This window comes from Pomacea canaliculata, linkage group LG1 (genome assembly GCF_003073045.1).
Source record: "Pomacea canaliculata isolate SZHN2017 linkage group LG1, ASM307304v1, whole genome shotgun sequence".
In the NCBI taxonomy this organism is placed as follows: Eukaryota; Metazoa; Mollusca; class Gastropoda; order Architaenioglossa; family Ampullariidae; genus Pomacea; species Pomacea canaliculata.
In genome coordinates, this window is record NC_037590.1 from 41,163,130 (window position 1) to 41,185,414 (window position 22,285).

General features: G+C 37.8%; 1 protein-coding gene across 2 annotated transcripts; it reads left to right on the plus strand.

Annotated features, from left to right (window-relative positions):
- Positions 1-1,876: 1,876 nt before the first annotated feature.
- On the plus strand, positions 1,877-22,282 carry LOC112565915 (folliculin-interacting protein 1-like). 2 transcript variants are annotated; one of them, XM_025241812.1, is made up of 20 exons: positions 1,877-2,034; positions 4,093-4,219; positions 4,516-4,617; positions 5,228-5,328; positions 5,620-5,685; positions 6,283-6,389; positions 6,564-6,644; positions 10,603-10,763; positions 10,959-11,044; positions 11,333-11,453; positions 12,796-12,968; positions 13,363-13,480; positions 14,129-14,181; positions 14,483-15,526; positions 15,948-16,058; positions 16,920-17,088; positions 17,369-17,430; positions 17,642-17,777; positions 18,254-18,369; positions 18,619-22,282. In XM_025241812.1, the coding sequence occupies exons 1-20, from the start codon at positions 1,946-1,948 to the stop codon at positions 18,692-18,694; spliced, it is 3,099 nt and encodes a 1,032-aa protein (XP_025097597.1). In that variant the 5' UTR covers positions 1,877-1,945; the 3' UTR covers positions 18,695-22,282. The 2 variants fall into 2 exon arrangements, with proteins under 2 accessions (XP_025097597.1, XP_025097588.1); XM_025241803.1 differs by lacking the exon at positions 1,877-2,034 and adding an exon at positions 2,181-2,535.
- The last annotated feature ends 3 nt before the right edge of the window (positions 22,283-22,285 follow it).

The following is a 22,285-nucleotide window of genomic DNA, read 5'->3' on the forward strand; positions in this document are numbered from 1 at the left end:
TTTCTGGACCCCACTAGCATATGGTTCAACTCCTATCTCACGCAGACCGTGTTTGTTGATGGTCAAATATCTCGATTGTTCTGCTCCACTTTCTTGTGGGGTCCCCCAAGGCCCAGTTCTGTTCATTTTGTACACACAATCACTTTCATCATACATCCAGTCTAAGCAGGTTTCTCATCAATTATATGTCGAAGACATGAAACTATACTGCTTCACTCCACCGCCCGAGTCTCACTCTAGCTGCTACTATATATGTAAACATATAGAAACCCGTGTTAGTGACGTCAAGGACTGGATGGCAATAAAGAAACTTAAACTCAATTATTATAAAACGGAAACCCGCCTATGCTCGAGAAGAAGAAATCAACCTTCACTTGCTTGTCCGCCAAACCACATCAAGCTGGGTGAAACCAACGTCACCTTCGAGCCATCCGTCAGGATTCTGGGATTTATTGTCTCTGCAGACACATTAAATTGACTCTACGTGCGCTACCAACACTCTTATCTGTGCGTTTGTTCTTTCTCGGCTTGATTACTGTAACTCCTTGCTTGAAGACTGCCCTGAATACCTTCTTCACAAACTCCAGAAAGTACAGAACTCCACTGAACGTCTATATAGTGATTAGAGCTAGGAAGCGGTACCATATACATGCGTCACTCCTCTCCTTCGTTTTATGCATTGGCTACCCATCCGTTCTCGCATCCAGTACAAACTGTCTGTGCTGTGTTTTAATTTCTTTGCTGGCTCCTACCCTGCCTATTTCTATGAACTTCTTTTCCCTTTAGGTCCCAGAATTATAGGTAGGTTTAACAGTGGCGTAAGGGGGCAGCCGTCCCCTCAAAAAATTTCTGGGATGAGACAATGATGTGAACGTAGTTCACTGAAAGCATGGAGTCCTCTGCCACCTCCCAAGTACAGCATCTTAATCCTACGTCACTGATTATAGTCAGCTTCCGTAAAAATCCAGCCGGCACTTCCATTCTCGAAGTGTCCATCTGCAGTCTGCACAAAACCTTTATGCTGGCAACTATCAGTTCAAGGATACTTCCTGGTATAACGCGAGTAATCAGCTTCAACTATATATATGCATAATGAAAAACAAATAGATCAATGAATGACAAAACAATGTAAATAGCGTACAGCTGTTAGCATACGCACGTAATGTACGCGCCGTCGTGCGGCCGGGCATGTATAGACAGTTGCCATACGTAGAGGCATGGGAAAAACAAAATTTAGAATGAAAAAGCTTTCAGAAAAAGTAACGTACGCAAAACGAAGACTTTAAAAAAAACCAACAACATGGAAACTAAATCAGTGGTTCTTAACCGGGGTTCGATCGAACCCTGAGTCGGTCTCAGGGGTTCGGCGGAGCCTCCGCCATGGAGGTCAAGACACACCGGCCGCAATTCGTGATGACACTAAAGAAGTGTTCGGTGAAAGTGCATATGAAACTTGTGGGTTCGGTACCTCAAAAAAGGTTAAGAACCACTGAACTAAATATAAGTACTATATTTATAGATTTGACACAAACAAAAAATTAATATACAACGTCCGTGATAACACGTACGTAATCACCTATATAGCTGATCGTGCCGAAATGGGCGACTCCTTTTTATTTAACCTTGAAAAACGTATATTGGTCTAAAGATTCAAACTGGTCCCAGTGATAAATAATAAGCATCACACGCGCCCCACTGTCAAGCAAACCCTGCTCACAGTTATCAGCACAGACAATATTGTCACTGTTCAGCGGTCCTTTCAAATACCGGTTAATTTCGGAAGTCCCTAAACTGGATCTGGAGGAACCGTGAGTAATACAGAGACCAATCAGCACTTTTGTATGAAAGAAGAGCAGCCAATGAAAGACAGTTTAACAAGTGTACTAGTTACTCTGCGACTATCATGTGACCCACAATTTTCAACTACAATCCCCGAAATGGAAATATGGCTGTTCTTCAGAGATTATTTCAAAATAGAAAGAACGCTAAGCAATACAGTGGAATCTACTGTAGTCAAGAATCACCAAACCACCTGTAAGCCATGTCACTTTTTTTAAAATTTAATGAACTATGTTTGACGGCCATATATGCGTCGTCTGCACCTAGATCGAGTCCCGTGGCACTGAGTCATGTGAATATTGATCATCCTGCCCCCTCATACTCTTTGTCTACTTTTTAAAAAAAAAGATAAAACAGTAACATTGTAGTCATTGTACAAACTTTCACGATTTTCTGCCAGTTTCAAAATGAGATAATATCACAGTGTACTGCTTCTGTGATGTGTGAAGGGTGTTTGTAAACTGACAAGTGATAAGGGAGGCAATATAGAGGTCTAGCCAAGGCATGTGACATGACAACAACACGTTGTGAGAGTCACATGCTATGTGGATGAACGTCACAGTTTGTCCACACCACAGCTTTCATGACAGGAGTCTTCCTGAAGCCTACGATGGGATTTTTAACACTTGCAGACAACAACAACAATATTTCCAGGCTAAGCAAAAAGACTTACGAGAAACCCTTAAAACAAGTTCAGTGAGTATCTGTTATCATCAGTTGGCCAACCATGACAACTGCAGTCGACCAGACATACTAATATCAACACTGGGTATTTAAAAAATGCCCAGAATAGCTATAGGTGATATTTATGCATTTTTGCAACTGTTATTGTTTGCAGTAAATGTTTACCATAGGCCACTTATTCAAATTTTTTTGTGATTTGGAGATACCAGTAAGTTGTTGACATTAAAAAACTCAGCGTTTTCAGTAATATTTTGTTAAAAAATCCCACTAATCACAACTTATTTGGCCATTTTAGTGTGTATTTATATATATATATTTTGGAAACATTGGATCTGTGAACGTGAAATGAAAGTAAAGAAGCAGCTCAGATGAAAACTTAAATGTATGCTTCAAATTTTTTTTTTGTAACACAGGTAGTAGGAAAGGAAAAAGTAGAAACAGGGTTTGAGAAAGGTATAGTATATCATCAGTTTAGATGACAACTTGAAACTCTCCAGCATGAAGTTTCTGTTAGATCGGGTGAAAATAAGTAGAAATAAATACTGTGGGAAATAGAGATCACAAAAGCAGCATGGGTTGATTCAACACAACCCATACTTGATTTAACCACAGCCCATAGTCAGTTCAACCATGACCACAACCAATAGTCAATTCCACCATATGAACTCTGCAATAATTTGGCTATGAAATAAGTGAATCTTGATTTTTTACATTTATCCTTTATCCTCATTTGTTGATCTGCATACATCAGACTTGCTCTTTCATCATTTGCATGTGTGTGGATGGTGCTTTGAAGAAGTTTATTTTTTGTAAAACAGTTTATTTTTGTGCTGCTTTCATTTGCATGTAGCACAATATGCGCAGGATTTTGTTTTAAGGGCTTGCAGAACATAGTAAGAAAATAGTCTGAAGTGTTACAACTCAGTAAAATAGCTTGTAATCCATCTAGGCAAGTTTCCACATACTTTATGTTTGACATATCCTATTATTCAAACCAAAGTTGCACTAAACGAAGACCCACTTTGTGGCCATGAGTTGTATGGCTGTACCATGGTGATTTCTCCAATATTGCATAAATTAAACTAATCAAAGAATGTATTTTTTCTTGCGGTCCATTTTCCCATTATAACTATGACTGATACAGATATAAATGTCAAGCTGAAGAGCTGCAAATTCAACAGAAAAAAAGATTTCAGAAATTGTGAGCAAATATTATAAAAAAAAGCAAACGTCTTGCATTTGAAAGTTGAGCTCAGTTCCTCTGCCCTAGGAACAGCTTCTTGAAGTCCTAAACAACTTTAGTAGTAAAATGGAAACTAGTATAAAGATGTAATGATAGATATGCTAAATTAGAGAAACATGATGATGAAGCAAACTATGGATAAATTTCTAGCTGCCTGTCTGAAATGAACTTCATCCTATTGTAAAGTCCTTCATCTGAAATAAAAGAGTTAAAAATGTAAATATGATGAAATTATGCACCACTTTCATATAAGAAATGAACAAATCTTGGCGATGTTTATGTCTTTATTATAAGGTGGTTTTTTTAAAGATCGTTTTTTTTTCCAGATGTTCTACTCCAAAGTTAGACAAAGAGAAGATTCGATTGCTGGTCATAGGAGACACAGAGAAAGGGCGAATTCCCTACTTTGACTCTAATGCCATCCTCAGACTTGATGACAAGGGGGTGGAGCAGGTGTGTATCTATGTGTGTGTGCGTGTGAGCATGTGGTCTTATTTCTGTAAGATTACATCTATCTGGTTATGTTTGCACATTGCTGACAAGTTTTAGATTTTCAAATAATTCTAATATAGATCAATATTTGAATAATATCCATAATGACAATTTTTGTGTTACAAGAAACTTACGCAAATAACACTCTCTGAGCCATTATGGAAAAAAAGTTTTGCAGCATGTGGTACTTAAAACTTTTTTAATTTCTTATTTGTATACCTAGGGATTAGCCAGTAATGGTTTGACACATTTTTCAGCCAAACAAGCCTCTGAAATCAGCATGTAAGCTTGTTCTAGGCAATAAACAGCTAAAAGATTCATCTGGATGTTCACCATCAAAAAATGGAGTCACGTATCAGGTATATTGCATTTTCCATTGATCAGAAAGCTGGTGGCTCTTCTGGCATTCCTGGCTAAAAGCAGATTGGTTAAGACAGGGTTTAGCTGATTGAGTAATTCCACTTTTGCTGTAATCTTACGTTGCCATGGTTCAGATGTGTGTGGTGTGTGTTAAGTGACATTGCTATTATTTGAAACCCTTCCTCTATCAGTTTTATTCATTATTCTTGGCCTGGTAATGTGAAGCATGAAGAGCATAGCCATATGTTGTCATTCCATATTATATAAGCACTCTGATTATTAAGGTATCCAATGGACTTTCAAAAAAAAATTGCTGTATTTTCTTGATATTCATCAATTTCATATTAGTTTTTGTTCCTTTTCATATTTATTTGCAATTTGCACTGGTTTATATATGCAATTTAACTTGAAAATATGAAGCTAAGGGTTTGTGCAGTTACAATTTATAATTTTTTGTTTTTGCATAAATTTTATTGATTTTAGCAGGTTTAAAACACAGTCCAGTGCTTATCAAGTGCAAGTCAAGTAGGTGTAAAAATGTTTATCTCACTTAACAAATATGTTGATGCCATGGGGGATTATATTGAATATTTTTCTCTCCTGAAATAGTTTCATCGCTTGGGAAATGATGTCAAGGTATTGGAGGAGATGATGTTTGGCACTGTTGGTACGGCATATAAGGGATCTACGTTAAAAATTCACCATATGAGGTGAGTTACACCAGCTGGTCTGCAGCATATATTGATGTTGAAAAAGTCTTTTTTTGGCTTTTATTTTAAGGCTAAATTCATTTAGCTTTTATGTTTAGAATGGTAGGTACAAAAAATGCTGAATAATTAATGGTAAAAAATAATATTTTAGAAAGACATTGGTCATTCCAGTGGGAAAAGTTTGGTATGATGAAGCTTTGATTTCGAATTTTTAAAAATGGCTAATTAGAATGATGAATTTGGACTGTTCCAGAAAATGCAGAAATATATTCAAAATATTTTTATTTATAGGTCATCGTCTCAACTTATGGTGACAAAAGTGTTTTATCCTCAAAAGCCTAAGGCTGATTCATCATGGTAAGGATTATATGTAGTGCCAAGTATTTTATTTTTTTTACTTAGTAGGAAGATAAGATTTGAGAAGTTACATCATTCATTACTCATGACATGTTATGGATATTTTCATTATTTATTTACAGCTATTATAAGAAAAAAATCTTTGTCAGTTTAAACAAATATTTAGCAGAAATAAAATGGACTTTCTTAGTTTTAGTTTTTTGGGGGATCAGGTAATCAAAATGCATTTTCTCTCTTCACACACACACATTCAATTATGTGTCTGTAAAGGACACATATATATATAAAAAAAGAATTGAAGTATACAAGGACATGCATTAAGTACCTTTGATTGTGTCCTCATCAATTGGGGCTCTCTTGTAATTTTGATTAATTGTTTTTATAATAACTTACAAATAAAATTTGCAATTTCTTGAAACTGAAACTTTTTGTGTAAAAAAGAATAGTGTAAAACTGTTGATTGAGTAGGCAAAATCTTGTGTGTTTGAGATTTGATGCTGTGATATTCTATTGCTTCTTTTAAGTACTGGAAGCTGTGTTGTAGCTGTTGAGTTTTGTAAAACAACAAAGTGAAAAAATTTCTTTTTTTTTAATAAGTGTTGGAGATGTAGATTCAGATTCAAGTGGCTTCTCTAGTTCCTATGCAGAACAGTTGGGTTCTGGAGATTTCCTAGCTACGTCTCAACGTAGAATCAAAAATCATGGTGAGATATTTTCAGTAACTCTTACTTTATTTTAAATGTTTGTAACTGACATTTTTTTAGCATTGTATTTTAAAAGTATGGGAATATATTTATTTAACCTTTTCTTAAAGATGTAGGGTAATGGTAGAAAACAAGCATTTTATTTGCCTATTATAACAATATTTCACTTTACAGTCACCAGCATCCCTGTGGATGTTCCTCAGGTCCGAAAAACCCTTGCTGATAGCATGGATGAAGACACTGCATTGGGCTCCTGTAAGTTAGATTCACTTAAATATTCAGATGAATATTTCCATACAATGGAGTGATTTCTTTTGGTAAAGTTTAGACAGACTTAGCTGTTCTTTTATCAGAGTGCAGATTTGATATAAGTGCTGTATTTTCATAATAGTGTCACGGACCGTCCGCAGACATGCGCATTCTTTCCACAAACCAAAATATCCTGATCGCTTCAGGGTGGGCGTACCTTCTTAGAGGCACAAATAATTATTCAAATTAAATACAAAGTCAAATGAAACAAAGGCAAAATCCACACTCATAGATTCACTCCTTCATTCGCCACACAAGATGTATTACCAATATGTTATCATTCATCCCACATAATATTAAAGGTAACAATAAAATCGACTCTCCTAAATTATTGTCACTGATGAAGAACCCAATGTTCGCTCCCGATGAAACATCAACCTCTTATTTTAAAGTCTTTGAGACCCTCCCAAGTCCTCTATTCCAATTAATCCCACTGATCTTCTTTCCACGAAGTCTATTTATGATTGAAAATAAATGGTTTTTCACAGTACCCACAGTTTATAAGCAGACGTCTCGATCTTGCGCATGCGGCCGCCTCCTAGATGTTTGGCCGGATGATGTTAGATTCGCTGAAGGCCGGGAGGAAACCTTTCCTCCACCGGCGCTTACTCTCAGGCTGTGAAGAGCTGCCCCTTCCAGGCGACAGATGGAAGTCGGTGCCCCAGTCTTGCACCAAGTTTTCTGTTCTTTTCTCGCTGATACCAGTGTTTAGTTTCTTGACCCCGCCAAGAAACTGGGATGCCCAAGCCACAGAGCTCCCCCACGGTGCGAACACGGACTACAGTGACTCACGACCTGTGAAGTACATCCATCTGTAGTTTACCCACGGTATTACTTCCCGTAATACTTTTTCCGCTGTCGCAGCAGTTGCGAGAAAGTCCCGAGAAAAATCCACCAGCTCCAACTTTTGTTTCGCCGTCTGCTCTCTGCTTTCCGTTATTTTTCTAACGTTATTTTTCTCAATCTTTTACGTCACCTTATTTTGACGTCCCAGTTTTGCGTCATTTGCTCAAGGGCAAACAACTTCCAGCCCACTACGCTAAATCAGATCTACCACGGTTGTCGATCTTCCCTCCTAACCCCTCTACTAAATACTTATCCGTTACATTCTCCCCTCCTGAAAAAAAAGAATGAAAAAAATCAATTTAAGAATTTTCTTTCTTTCACTTCTACGGGATAAATTGGTCCCACTCCACCCAGGATAGATTGTCAGCGAGAAGATTCTCTGTTCCCTTAATCGTCTCAACTGAAAACTGAAACTCTTGAAGAGCTAGCATCCATTGAAATAAGCCTTTTGTGGTTTAAAAGGCTGTTCCTTTGATAGTTTCTACAAAAAACTGGAATCCTTGTAATGCTAATGTCCGTCTTTTCCTCTATCTCACTCGACTTCTGGTGTCTCATGCCCAGATACACCTTTTTAGTTTTTCTCTCGTCATCGTATATTTGTTTGAGTTCTCTTATCAGTTTTGTCAATCGTTCCACCACTTTGTTAGTCTCAGTATTTGCCATTTCCAGAGATTTCTCTTGTGTTACAGTATTCTCACGTTCTTTCTTCATGCTTTCTTTATGTTCCTTGAAGAATTTGATTTCTGCTAAGGCTTTCTGTAGGTCATCGGACTGTTTCTTATGACCTAATTCAAGTTCGTGAACTTTTTCTTCAAAGTCACCAACTGTGACCCACTGTTGTTTACACATTTCATCTCTTTCTTTTCGCCAAACCTCTGTCTCAGCCTTAAGCCGAATAATTTCTTTGTCCCGGTCACTGATTTCTCTCTGCAATCTGCGTTCACGATGTTCTGTATTTTCTTTAAAGTTCTGTAAACTTTGTTGCACGGCTTTGATTTCATCACTGAGGTCGTTGATTTTGTGGTTCAGTTCTTCATGAACCTCCTGAAGAGTTGATTCTCTCTGAGCTACTTGCATTTCTCTTTGTGACATAAGCTGGTTCTTCCTTCTCAGTATGAATTATTGGGTCCTAAATATTGAGCTCTCTGGTAGAGACAGTTCCGGGCAATGTGACCAAAAACGTCCACAATTGTAGCATTGCCTCCGGGAAGTCCCTAGTGTGTTAGCGCACACTCTGGCAATATGTCCGAATCCCTTACATGCGTAACATTTGATCTTCCTACTGAAATTTGGAGACCTGTTCTCTGGTGTATACCGATCTCTTGGGGAACAATCGTGACACCGTGTGCTGTCGTCACGCGGCCCATTCTTACGAGGTGATCGCGGGCCCTCACCTGCACCCTGCCTCACAGCGGCGAACTCCTGACCGTCGTCTTGTTCGGCCTCAGCTTCTCTTTCGTTAGCTGCCCTTTCAGCTTCAGCTTCTCTTTCTAATCTGTCTGCTGTTCTCACTCTTGATAATCTTTCTGCTTGTAGCCTAAGTCTTTCAAACTCAAACTCCCTTTCTCTTTCTTTTTCCTTGGCTAGCCATTCCGCTTCTCTTGCTGCCCATTCTCTCTCTTGTTCCTCGTCGAACCTCTCAAGACACTGTTCGACGTATTGTTCCAGGGCACTGTTAGTATAACCCAGTTCCTCACCCTGGGCTATGAAGCTATCTATATCCGGGAATTCCATGTCTCTCAAGAACAATTTAAAGAAATGTACCCTACGATGGCAAAACAAGAGTAGTCAAAAATAATCCACCAGATACAGTACTAATAATACCTTTTGTACAATATTTGTAAACCACCTCGCCTAGTACCGCCTCACCCTAAAGCGATCACGTCGGGGGTCACCAAGATGTCACGGACCGTCCGCAGACATGCGCATTCTTTCCACAAACCAAAATATCCTGATCGCTTCAGGGTGGGCGTACCTTCTTAGAGGCACAAATAATTATTCAAATTAAATACAAAGTCAAATGAAACAAAGGCAAAATCCACACTCATAGATTCACTCCTTCATTCGCCACACAAGATGTATTACCAATATGTTATCATTCATCCCACATAATATTAAAGGTAACAATAAAATCGACTCTCCTAAATTATTGTCACTGATGAAGAACCCAATGTTCGCTCCCGATGAAACATCAACCTCTTATTTTAAAGTCTTTGAGACCCTCCCAAGTCCTCTATTCCAATTAATCCCACTGATCTTCTTTCCACGAAGTCTATTTATGATTGAAAATAAATGGTTTTTCACAGTACCCACAGTTTATAAGCAGACGTCTCGATCTTGCGCATGCGGCCGCCTCCTAGATGTTTGGCCGGATGATGTTAGATTCGCTGAAGGCCGGGAGGAAACCTTTCCTCCACCGGCGCTTACTCTCAGGCTGTGAAGAGCTGCCCCTTCCAGGCGACAGATGGAAGTCGGTGCCCCAGTCTTGCACCAAGTTTTCTGTTCTTTTCTCGCTGATACCAGTGTTTAGTTTCTTGACCCCGCCAAGAAACTGGGATGCCCAAGCCACAGAGCTCCCCCACGGTGCGAACACGGACTACAGTGACTCACGACCTGTGAAGTACATCCATCTGTAGTTTACCCACGGTATTACTTCCCGTAATACTTTTTCCGCTGTCGCAGCAGTTGCGAGAAAGTCCCGAGAAAAATCCACCAGCTCCAACTTTTGTTTCGCCGTCTGCTCTCTGCTTTCCGTTATTTTTTCTAACGTTATTTTTCTCAATCTTTTACGTCACCTTATTTTGACGTCCCAGTTTGCGTCATTTGCTCAAGGGCAAACAACTTCCAGCCCACTACGCTAAATCAGATCTACCACGGTTGTCGATCTTCCCTCCTAACCCCCTCTACTAAATACTTATCCGTTACATTTAGCTTGTTTCTAAAATTTTGCCCCAGGGGTTTTCTTCTATATGAAGCATAGCTTTTTATTTAAGTCTTGACATATATGTTTGGAAGAATATTGGCATGTTGTTAAATTTTGCCTTTTGTTATTTTGTAGTGACCTCAAGTGGCAGTTTTCAGTCCATGTTTCCCTCTCCTAGTAACAGTAGTGCCAGCAGCTATAACAGTTTGCATCGGCGATGGATGCGCTCCCAGATAACATCCTTACAGAGCCAGGCACGCCGGTGGAACTCACAAGAAACCCTCAATAGCCCTGAAGTGAGTGACCAATCATGCACATTATTTTATCTGTTGCTTTATTTTATTTACGCAGTCTTTTATTGCAATTTTTGTAAAGGGTTGCCACTTTTGGTTGCAAATTTTTAGTATGCTTGATATGTTGCTTGTTTTGCTTTTCATAGACAAAATGTACAATTTTATGTGAATAATACTGCTCACACATTTTGTTTATAGAGTTCACAACTTCCAAAGAAAAAGCAGTGCAAGCTTGCTGTAGGGATTGTCTTTCTCATGACTGATGAAAAAGATGAAGAACACAGGTAATTAAAAATAATTTTGAAATGATTGGGGTTTTTTAAGGGTGTAATTTGAGGGAGAAATGAGTATTGGGTGAAAATAGGCTATTTTTTCAGGATGTTTATATGTTAATAAAATAATTTAAAAATATTCATTTTGATGCATTTTTTTTAATGGGCACCCCAGTCATATTTGTAATTGTATATCATCACCTCAGAGTCATTTAACAAGGTTCTGAGCTTCAGCCATGGTAAAAGTGTGGTACAATCACACCATAATATGACATGATATCACTATTTTATTTCCAACAGACTGTTTCAGAGCTTTTTCTTTTCCCACATGGCCCTGATTGAGGGACATGTTGAGCAACTGCGCAGTGCCGTTGAAAGGGGTTTCTTCAGCGGTCGTAACCTGGTTCCTATTCTTTTTGAAGTGAGTAATGGCTAGTTTTCCATTTTTTTATTATTACTGGTTGCTGCATCCAGTGTTATATAAATATTTTTTCATATAAATGAGAGTAAATTTCATCTTTTTTGTGGCTACTCAAAGGATATACAAGAAGACATTAGCCTGAAGGATTAATTTTCACTGTTCGTCAAGAAAGAATGGATTTAATCCAGCAGAGGGAGGTGAGGGTCAGGCCAGATGGAAGCAGTTAGGAAAGAATGACCAGTAAGGTCACCAGCATGTCTTATATCTATTACCTTCCCTGGGGTTGAACTATCTTCTCCCTCCTCCCCCACTCTGCCATACGCTGAAAATCTAGCCTTTAATAGAGATTGGTTAACTGACTTAGGTAATGTGATCTAATTATCCCATGTTCTCATGAGCTGAATAACAAAATCACCTAAAAGAGCAGCACAAAAAACAATTCAGCAGCATAGTGGCAAACCATAAAACAAAGATGGGGAGATAGTGAGGAAGGGAGAGATGGTGGGAGAGCACCAGATTCTAATGCTGTTATAAAAGCAGTAGGTAGATATTAAGGCCAGACTTGAAATCCTCAAAAGATGGTTACAGTACCAAGGTATAGGACCATTGGTTTCCAGGTTATAGGTGTTATTTTGTTTGCACATGCAAATTAGCTATGTGCTTGATGCTGACCAAAGTTAATGTTTAAATAATCCTTTCAGTTGGTGAAAGCTATTTTAAGTTTCTGCTGAAAAGGACTTTAGCCTTGAGAGTTCAATTAATTTTAATTAAGGCTACTGCCAAAGTAGGTTATAGCTCTTAACTCACCGGAAAGGGTATCTTGAACTTGCCCTTGTCATTGGAGAAGGAAATTTTGCACCAAGTGAACCTTGAAGAGGGAATGAAGGGGCAGTTATCCATCATTATACATGCATGGTTTTCAATATTACTAAATATGTTGCAGCTGTTCAGATACATTTTGATTGCATGTTCTGTAGATGTTAATGTCCCTGTATATTCTCTGTAGAAGTAATTCAAATTGACCTCTTAAATAATGCTTTTATTAGGAAATGGTTGTCTTCAAAGTGAGCGTGTGTGGATGATTGTACTGGCTGATAAGCTTTGCTTTAGCATTGGTAAATTCTCAGTGTATCATACTCTGTGAAGAATGACAGCAAGTTCTTGTTTTTGGGAGAAATGTTTTGATTGCTATGATTATTGATTTTTTTTTTGGCTTTGCTGATGTTAAGAAATATAATTTTCTGTTGTGTAGTCTGTTTTTACACATGATTCTGATTGCAGAGCAAAGTTCTCCATTTTGAGACACTGAAGCAAATGACAGATGCATGTTGTTATGTTACAGGCTTTGGACAGGTTTAAGGATGCTTTGCATGACCTGTACATGGCCCCCCGCCTGCAGAAACCAGTGTGGCTTAGCATGATGTCACTTGGCAGCTACCGTTATGCACTTTGTGATCAGTTTGTTCACGAGTTCATGGCACTGGCCACCAAGTATGACAACAAATCTTACAAATTGTAAGTGGCTTGATTTGCTGTATAGATAATTTTTTTCATGTGAAAGTTTTCCTTTCTGCAGAAATTGCATACATTCTTATGATGTGGAGAGCCAAAGAGGCTGTCGAAGTATGGTTTTCATAAAACAGGCATGACTACAAAGGCACCAGCAAATAAAATTTTGAATTGTTAGAGGACATACTTTTCTTGCAACACCAGCTGTTTTACAGAAGCCTGATAATGTCAGTTCCTTTGTACTCTCTATAGTAAGGGAATAAAGAAGGCGAAGACAGAATCAAGTGCTGTGAAAAAGAATCTTCTGTTTGAGTCCATATTATTCCTCTTTTTGTAAAGTAAATGACTAATATCAAAATATTGTGAATAAATGCTTAAATGATTGATTTTTGTCTTGTAGCTTTGTCAGCACATTGATATCTGCTGTCCTAACTTACCATTTGGCATGGGTAGCAACTGTTACACCAGGAGATGGTGCACCATCTAAGACCTATTTGGACAAACACTCAGCAAAATGGGTGAGAACTGTTTTACATTTAGCAGATGCAGATTTTTTTATTCACCTGCCGAATCCTACTTTTTTGTTCAACTGCATAATACTGGCCATTAGTGCATTAGTGGGGATCACTGATTTACTAGTGGATAGACCCTGACTGTCTCTCCTGCTGTATTTGAACTGCTATGACAATACTATCTCAGTATTTGGGATGCCTTGGCACTGTGTTTTCACATAAACTGTCAAAGTTACATGTTTTTGGTTTCCTTGAACAACTTTATTAGTTTTCAAAACTGAGAAAGGATGCGTTAATCTGCTTGTATCCATACTGCTTTATGTGACATTATAAGTGATAAGAGTGGTGTTTTTGCGAGCTCTATTACATTGCAACCAGAATCTGTCCAAGAGTTTAAGTGAGGAGGAGTGGTCGGTAGTCTCAATCAACCATAGTTCTTTTGACTGAAGTGAATTTATTTTTTGTTTTCTTGCTTGAAGACCTATCATACAAAATTTTAGCCAGTCTTTAATTGCAAACTGTTCAATTTGTATTTTATGTTCATGTTTACTGGTGTAGCCATGTATGACCCAAAAGCTTCACGGATGTTGTGGTTTTTGTTATGCCTGCATCCTGCATGCCTGTTGATAATGGTGATCACATTTACTGTTGAAGGTTGATACCCTGGCAAAGACTCACCCATACAATCCATTATGGGCCCAGCTAGGGTAGGTAGTATGCACAATTCATGAGATAATTAGTACATTTAGTAGTAGTACTATAGTACAATTAGTTAAAGCATATTGTAATCTTCATTATTTGCTATGGTAATATTGGAAATGGCAGTGTATGATTTATTGGCCTTTCAGTAAATCCAAGTAACATTTTTGTTTTCAGCCTTCAAAGGCATATTCAATTTTCATCACAATTGATCATTTTAAAGTACTATTAGTAACCATAATTTTATTTATAAAGAAAGCTTCAAATTATTGAGCACAAAAATTAAAGAGATTTCTGTCTTTTACTCAGAGATTTATATGGTGCAATTGGGCAGCCACCAAAAGTTGCACGGACAGTAGTGGTTGGACGAAAGGCAGATGTTGTCAACAAATTTCTGTATGTGCTGAGCTACTTTATTCGCTGCAGTGATGTTCGTGAGGTCCCATACTCTCAGTCTCTGTCAGCCCTTCTTGAAGAGCAGAACTGGGAACACAGTTCAATCCCATCTAAAGAAGACTCGGCCAGTACTGTGAACATGCTGGAATGTAACCAGACTGTGTCATTAGAAGCAGAGCTTCACACAACACAATCCCACAGTGAGATATTGGACCCAAGTAGCAGTTCAATACACTTATCCTCATGTCTTTGTCCATCTTGTAGTGATTTCAGTAGTGAAAACTGTGGCAGTGAGAGGACTTCAGATGTCGGGCATGATGAAATCACAAAAACCAGAGTGAATAAGGAAACTATGAATGGCTGTGTTCTTGCTTCATCTCAGCATGACTTAGCCTTTTCAGAGCGTATGGGACTGAGTGAACTGAATCCTCTCCTGGTCTCATTAGAGAATGGCAGTGACAAAATTGAGAAGGGTGTCGTTTGCATCCTATCTACTGTGCAGCCTAAGGAGCAGATAAAGAAAGAAAATGTTCAGCATGTCCGCAGATCTGCTGAAAGTGAGCGTGTCCTTGTCTCAACAGGAACTGCTCTGCCTGAGCCAGAAAGCAAACCAGACTCAAGCACTAAACGGCCAATGTCACTGTTAGCTCAGCAGCTAGAGCAAAAAAAGCGGGATGAAGCCCGAAGTAAATTTCTGGCAGAAGGAAGCAACAGCATGTTTGAAGAATATTTTGAAGAGGGCATAGAGGTCAAGGTTATCGATGACATTTGTGAGCAGCATCGGTTGGTGTCACATCCTTTAGCTACCATGGCTCCTGCTGACATTGGAACGGCTGCATTTTGTACTGGGGACATTGCTGCGGGTCAGCAGAAAATCTTAATGCCATCCAGGCAAAACAGTGTGGAATGGAAGCCTTTGGTGTCAGGACCAAGCACATTCAATCCAGGAAGGTGCAGGTGGGTATTTAGATATTGCTTGCCTGTGTTACATTATTTCCACCCAATGCACCAACCCCAGATTTGTCATAAATGCAAAAATTATACAACATTCACCAAGATCACCAAAATTACATACATAGGAGTCAGTTCCTGCTTCGACTGGTGAAGAGTTGATGTTGATGTCATGAACATTAGCCTTAGATAACAGATTTACTTTGGTTTAGTGGTCTGTAGAACAATTTAGACCCAGAACCACTAAAAAAATTACTGTTATGTAATCAGCAGGAAAGCAGAAATCCAAATTGTGTGGCATTATTGTTTCTTTAGCTTTTAGAACTGATCAGTCTAAAATATTGCTGTGTTTTATGGAACTTGAACTAATCTAGTTTGCTGTTGATGATGGCATTAAAATACAGTGGACATTATTATGTTCAAATAGGTCAGTAAGGCCAGCAGAGCTAAATCGACGCAGACATCTGTCTTCAACTAGCAGTTTAGACCTGGAGACTTTTGACCCACTTGAACACTGCCAGGAAATTCCCATGCTGAGGTCAGCAGAGTTCTTATTGCCACCTCTAGACACTTATGCATATTTGAAAAGAATCGAATACAAAAATGAATGTTGATGTGAATGTCATTTTTATTAAACTTCAGTGGACATCCTTTTGTATTTATTTGTACATTCATGGTATCAGATGATTGTTAACGCTGGACCCAGGTATTGAAAATAGTTGTCACGTGACCTTCACTCATTGCTAATTGATGCAGTGTTGGGTCAGAATTAGAATTACATTGTAAATACTCTGGGATCAGTGAATTTTTTATTTTTCATCTAGCTGCTGCTGCTTCTAACTTTAGAGGATTACACTGGGGGCTTATGCTCTCTTGCCCCAAATTAAAATTGGTTATATCCCCAGCTGGTCTTCTTGTACCAGTTATCAGACGATTCATTAACTGATCACTGTTCTTTATGGCCCCCTATGACAACCTCACCATTGACATAGTAATGTGAATGTAGTGAAAAAATAGTGAATACTTTTCTTGGTTTTGCCTGTCTTATGTGGAGTCACAAAGTTTACTGTTTTGTACTTTGCTAGTCATTTTGGATGCTTCTGGTCCTGTTTTTTGGGTTGTTTTTTTTTGTGTGTGGCTATTACCTGCTGGATACTAGGTATAAAGATAAAACACTGAAAATCTCTATATGACCTTCTGGAAAAGAACCATTGTGGGGAAAAATCTACTTATGGAAAAAAAATATGCATTTCAGTTGTCAGCCATATTTTTTTTATGTTGTACCTATATTTTTTAAACCAGATTGCCGTATTTAAAAAAACAATAAGTTTTGGAAAATATTTTCAGATGAGCAAAAAACAGTGTTCACTCTTTTCTTATCCATCCTGTATTTTTGCAGTGTTGAGTTACAAGGAGATCAATCCAGCGTTGAGGCATTTGACAAAAACTTTGGGCGTTCTCTTCTCGCTGGCTTTAGTGATCACTATATGTCAGACTTTGTTTTGCATGGCACTTCTGATACCTCTTTTCGACCCAAGCTAATGCAGGACCTCCAGGCCTCTTTGCAGGTATTCATATATATGTTTTAAATGTTATCAGATACATTTATGTTCTTTGAGTTTCAAGGCAAATGGTGTTAGTTGGAAATAGGTTGTACTTATTTCTTTAGAATGGCTAGTTTTATTTGTTTTTACCTTGGATAATCATAGAAGAGATCTTTCATGCATCACAGTGTTTGTGGTGTCAGTAAGCAATACACATCAATGCTTCATGGCAAAAGTAATACATTGTGGTGATAACCTGAGGTGTGTAATTTTATCTCATTATACTTTTCTGTTTTCTTTTCAGCATTCTGTTCTAGATGAGCCAGTGGCAGAATCTGTCTGCATCATTGCTGATACAGACAGTTGGTAAGAATTATTTCCTGTGTAGAATCATTGATCATTAGATTGCTTTAGTCTCCATGGCACTCAGGGATAAATTACAATTTTTTTTAACACCAAGGCAGACTTGAATGTGAAGCCATGTTAAGCTCATTATTTCTTGTCAATCACAACCACCACCACCATCATCACCTCCACATTTGAATCAGATTGTTGATCATAAGGTATACTCTGTCAGGACTGTGGAAGTTGCCAGTAGTCGGCTTTTTGATATTAATCCTTTGGGCGTTGTACCCTGGACTGCCTCGCAGCTTGTCATGAGCCTCACTGAGTCTATGCTAGACCTGAATCACCTAAAGATGAGTTCAGAATTTGTAAGTATTGCTTAATGTGACGTTTAATAAACCCTTCTTGACAAACTGTAAATCTACTGTACAAAGCATCTGTTAAGAGCCTAGAGTTATCCATTTGCATTCTGTTACACTCAAAAGTTTACAGATCATGCTCAAAGAGAATGAGATGATTCATCATACATCAAAGTTATAGCACAGCTTTAAGAATAATAGCATACTTATTAAGAACTTTTATTGAGCTATGTAATTTAAGCATTTCATGAAGATTTGGGTATGGAGTATGTGTTACCTAATAAATATAGTTGCAGAGGGGGCAAAATAATGCAGGCATACAGATGGTGATGCAAATTCGATGGCAAAGTGGTGTTGGAGGTAGACCCATCAACTCCATGGGTTTGAAGTTACTTAAATTGTTATAAATTTGCTTTGGTGACATTTAACATTTGAGGGGAAGAAGAGATAAAAAGATGACAGAGATCCTGTATGTATGTGTGCAGTGCATCATGCATCTTGAGGACAGAATGCAAGAGCTATATTTCAAGAGCTTAATGCTTGCTGAGTACATTAAGGGCATGGGCCGCTACAATTTGCACCATCTCAATACTGTGCTTGGGTTTGTATTTGCTTATCTTTTTCTTTCTGTTTTCTTGCTTTCCAAATGTCAGCTAAAATTGACTTGAGTTGTGCAGTTTGAAGCAAAAGATCATTTGTTACCATGTTATTATTACCGTGTAACCAACAATAAAATCAGATTAGATATTAAGAATGGTAGACTTTTTGTAGAATGTCTGTTGTGTACAGCTCATGAGTAATGGTTTCTCCTTTCTCTCATTGAATATATATTTTTGGCTTGTCATTTCAGGTTTGATGCCAGTGACATTCCCCTGCTGCTGGCCATTGCAGGAACACATACACCAAACCTAGCCCTTGGTATTTGAACGTACATTATAGTGCCTAACATGAAAATGAGAGGATCTTGCAGTAATATTATTATAATAAACATGTGATTTATAGAGCGCTTGATAGTGCTCATGAAGGAGCATGCTCTTAGCGCTTGAGACAATGAGACATGGACACCATACGATGAGCGGAAAGATAAACAAGAGTACTGAAAAGTACATTGTAGCTGTTGCCGACAGTCTGTTCCTTGACAAGTGAATTGTTTTCAACTCTAAACATGAGTCCTGCATTTACTTTAAAGAGTAGGCTGAGCAAACAGAAGTGGATGTCAATGCAATTGGTGGTTGAAAGGAGGAGAAAAAAATGGTGCTTCTGGAGTCATTGTAGTGTCAATTCTCACATCCAGATGTGTTTGCATGCCTTTGGTGCTTCACGATCTGTTTCACTTGGAACTTAATAGCAGAAGCAGAGCTATCTGTACTCCATACCAGTGACCTTGGTGTCAGAGAAATAAGCACGTGAGATACCGCTTCGATCCATAGTGCTTGTACTTGGGTAGATTGAGCCAGAACCAAAAAGCCTGTATACTCAGTTTGGGACAATGCATTCTACTTTTGCACACGTTTTATTTGACAGGTGGAATGTAGGGTCTTTTTCATCAAACTGGTTTTATGGAACATTGTCCAAGTGAAAGATGTACAACACATCCTATACTCTCAGGGTTGTAATCTTGCGTTAAGCTAGATGCGCAAATGCTTTCCCTTCATACCTTTGAAACCAACATATCATATTGTTTGTGAGATAGGAACTAAACAGCAGTTAAAGGAGGGATTGATAAACAGGCCTGTGTGAAAACACTGCTCACTTTTCAATAAAAATGCTTAGCACAGCTGCTGTATCCATGAATATTATGAACAGTTGGTAGCTGCTTTGTGGAACCAGCATGGAGATCCTTGACAACTTGCAAGGACTATTATGCATGCCTTACCATCTCATGCTTGTGATTACCATTAGCCAAGTCTTTATCTTTTGTGTTGTGTAATAGTTGGATGAAAGATTGGCAGCTAACATTTTACCATTTCTTTGTCTCTTTCATATCCTTTGAAAAATTTAGATAGTATAATTGTTAGGTCTTATCCCTCACCAGTGCAAGGGTTCTGGACCTAATCTGCTCTGTGCTATATATATATACACACACACTTGCGATTGCTTCCCCACAATTTTAAATGATGATCAAAAAATCTTAAATGGTGTATAATTGGTTAGCTAAGGTCTTCAGCTGAGTAAGCTATTTAGACTGCACTATTGCACACATTTTTTAAAGATGTTTGGACAGAGGAAAGGCACTATTTGACTTGGGGGTTGTCATATGTTTTCAATTATTTCCTGCAGAACAGATAAAACATGCAGCTGAAGGCTATTATCCTTGTACATAGCCTTTGCTTGTTCAACATTTTGCTTGGATGCTTATGTAGCAATTAGTTGATTCTTCTAAGTCATAAGTTTCAGGGCTTCTGTAACTTAAAATGATTTTTTAAAATGACTATTTCTTGAATAACCCAGGATGCCTATTATAGTTCACAGTTTGTTTTTCCTATTTGCTCACTGCAAAAGATGGTTTCCCAAACACTTAAGTCTCCCACTCTTAAAGCCTTTGTTATGCCGATGAATTGCTCATCTGTCAAATACTCGCTCTGTAAAGATGATGCCTGTCTGGAAAAGATGGTTTCTTGTAACCATTTCAGCATTTTTAAAAAAAAAATCATGAAGGTAGTTAACTGTACTTTCCAATCAGTGCATAAAGTTTTGGTGCCTCATAGAAACCATTTTGAAGCAGTCTAAAGTAGGAGTATCTTATTTTTTCCAATCATTCTGCAAGTATTTACAGGTGTGTTTTCCATTCATAGATACCTCTAATTTGCTGAGAATGTAGCAGCAACAATTTAAAGATTTATATATATTTTTTTTTTAACTTGCTATGTTTGGTAGATCTGTTGCATTCAGCATGTTTCTTGATCTATGGTGTATGTTCAAAAGCCTTTACAATGTATACTTGAGGTAGATGGCAAATATATTACATGGGCTTTGTCTTGTTCGAGCAGCTGCTGGTAGATGTTAATACCAGTGCTGGTGTGATCATGTTTACTGCTGACAGCATACATTATGCAACATGCATTAACAAAAATCCTTTATCACTAATTAACAGAATCTGCACGTTATCTTTCAAGGCTTTTGAACAGTATGGTACACACACCTGGAGATAAATACATTAAAATGTTGACTACATACAAGAAGTAGAGGTATAAGGTATTTTTCTTTACACTAGTTTGCCAATGAATTGTTAAATGTATACTTCAAATGGTGCTACTTTTTTCTATGAACTTGCTGGCTGCATTTTTTAATATTTCAGATTGTTACCCAGTACTTCTCACTTCTTAAAAAAAAGTACTGTAGCTGTGTCTATATTTCTTGCCACATTTAGTCTTGTTAAATGAATGCTGTCTTTTATGTGATACAATTGAGATCTGAATACATCAAAACACTTGCACATGCAGTCACTTCAGTATATTTAAATACATTCATTTATATATGTCATAGTGTGAAGAAAATAAAAATGTCACATGATGGTGATGAATGACCCATTGTTGAGTGTTTTTAGCATGCACATGTCAGTTTTATGTGTAGGGATAAAAACATTTGTATTTACCTGCAAATCTGATCTTACAGGCCAGATCACACTTACAAAGATCTGTGATAGTTGATACCAGAAACTGATATAATTATTTTGTGGGAGTTCCTGTTGAAAACTGTGAAGCTATTAGAAAATTGTTACAAAATGTTTGAATGCATCTTTATGCTTTTTTTTTGTGCATGTTCTTTTGTGTATTTCAGCCATACAAATTTTTTTTATAGATATTTTCAGGTACCATTCTAGCAAAAATGAAGTCTGACTGAGTTCCATAAAAAAGTAACTTTAATGTTTCCCTTTTTTCATGAAATGTTATACAGTTAAAACAAATAAGCATTATGGGAACAGGGAGTTGGTTTGTATAATAATGCTTTTAATTTCTTTTTTTGTTCAAGCCACAGACCTCCCAATACCAGTCTTTACCTCTAGTATGTGTGACAAATAAGGTTCACAACTATTCCTGTCCTTCAGAATGTAACTTTTTTCTGTCCTGGTATAGTGAATTTCAAAAGATTAAAGGGTTCATTGTACTTTGCTGCTTCCATGCAGATTCTTTAAGTGCATTGTTGTTTACTTCAGATTTTTTGGAAGGGTGCAAGTCATTTATGTAAACTTGCAAATTGTTTAAGTGTTTTATGTCGCGTAAAAGATTATTCTTCTGAACATGCTTTCTCCCTCGCTATGATCAGATTGGCCAGGGGTAAAATTCTTTGTAATAGTTTTATAATAAGCTTTTCATGAGGGAAATACTAGACTGTATTCAGCTGTGTGCATGCATGCTTCTTATTTAAAGTGTTTGTAATTTGAGGAAAGTGAAAGTTTCATTTGATAATGAGAGTGTGTGTGTGGGGTGGGGGGTGAGCATACTCATGACATCTTCATGTGATGTTCTTGTGTATATCAAGATTTATGGGAAAATAAACATTTTGTAAAAGTGCGG

Bases quoted from the DNA above. Each gene is read 5' to 3' on its own strand.
- LOC112565915 (XM_025241803.1), top strand. From the start codon at position 2,423: ATGACAGGAGTCTTCCTGAAGCCTACGATGGGATTTTTAACACTTGCA. The intron at 4,618-5,227 runs GTATATTGCATT...CTCCTGAAATAG, and splicing joins AAAATGGAGTCACGTATCAG to TTTCATCGCTTGGGAAATGA. The intron at 6,645-10,602 runs GTAAGTTAGATT...GTTATTTTGTAG, and splicing joins AGACACTGCATTGGGCTCCT to TGACCTCAAGTGGCAGTTTT.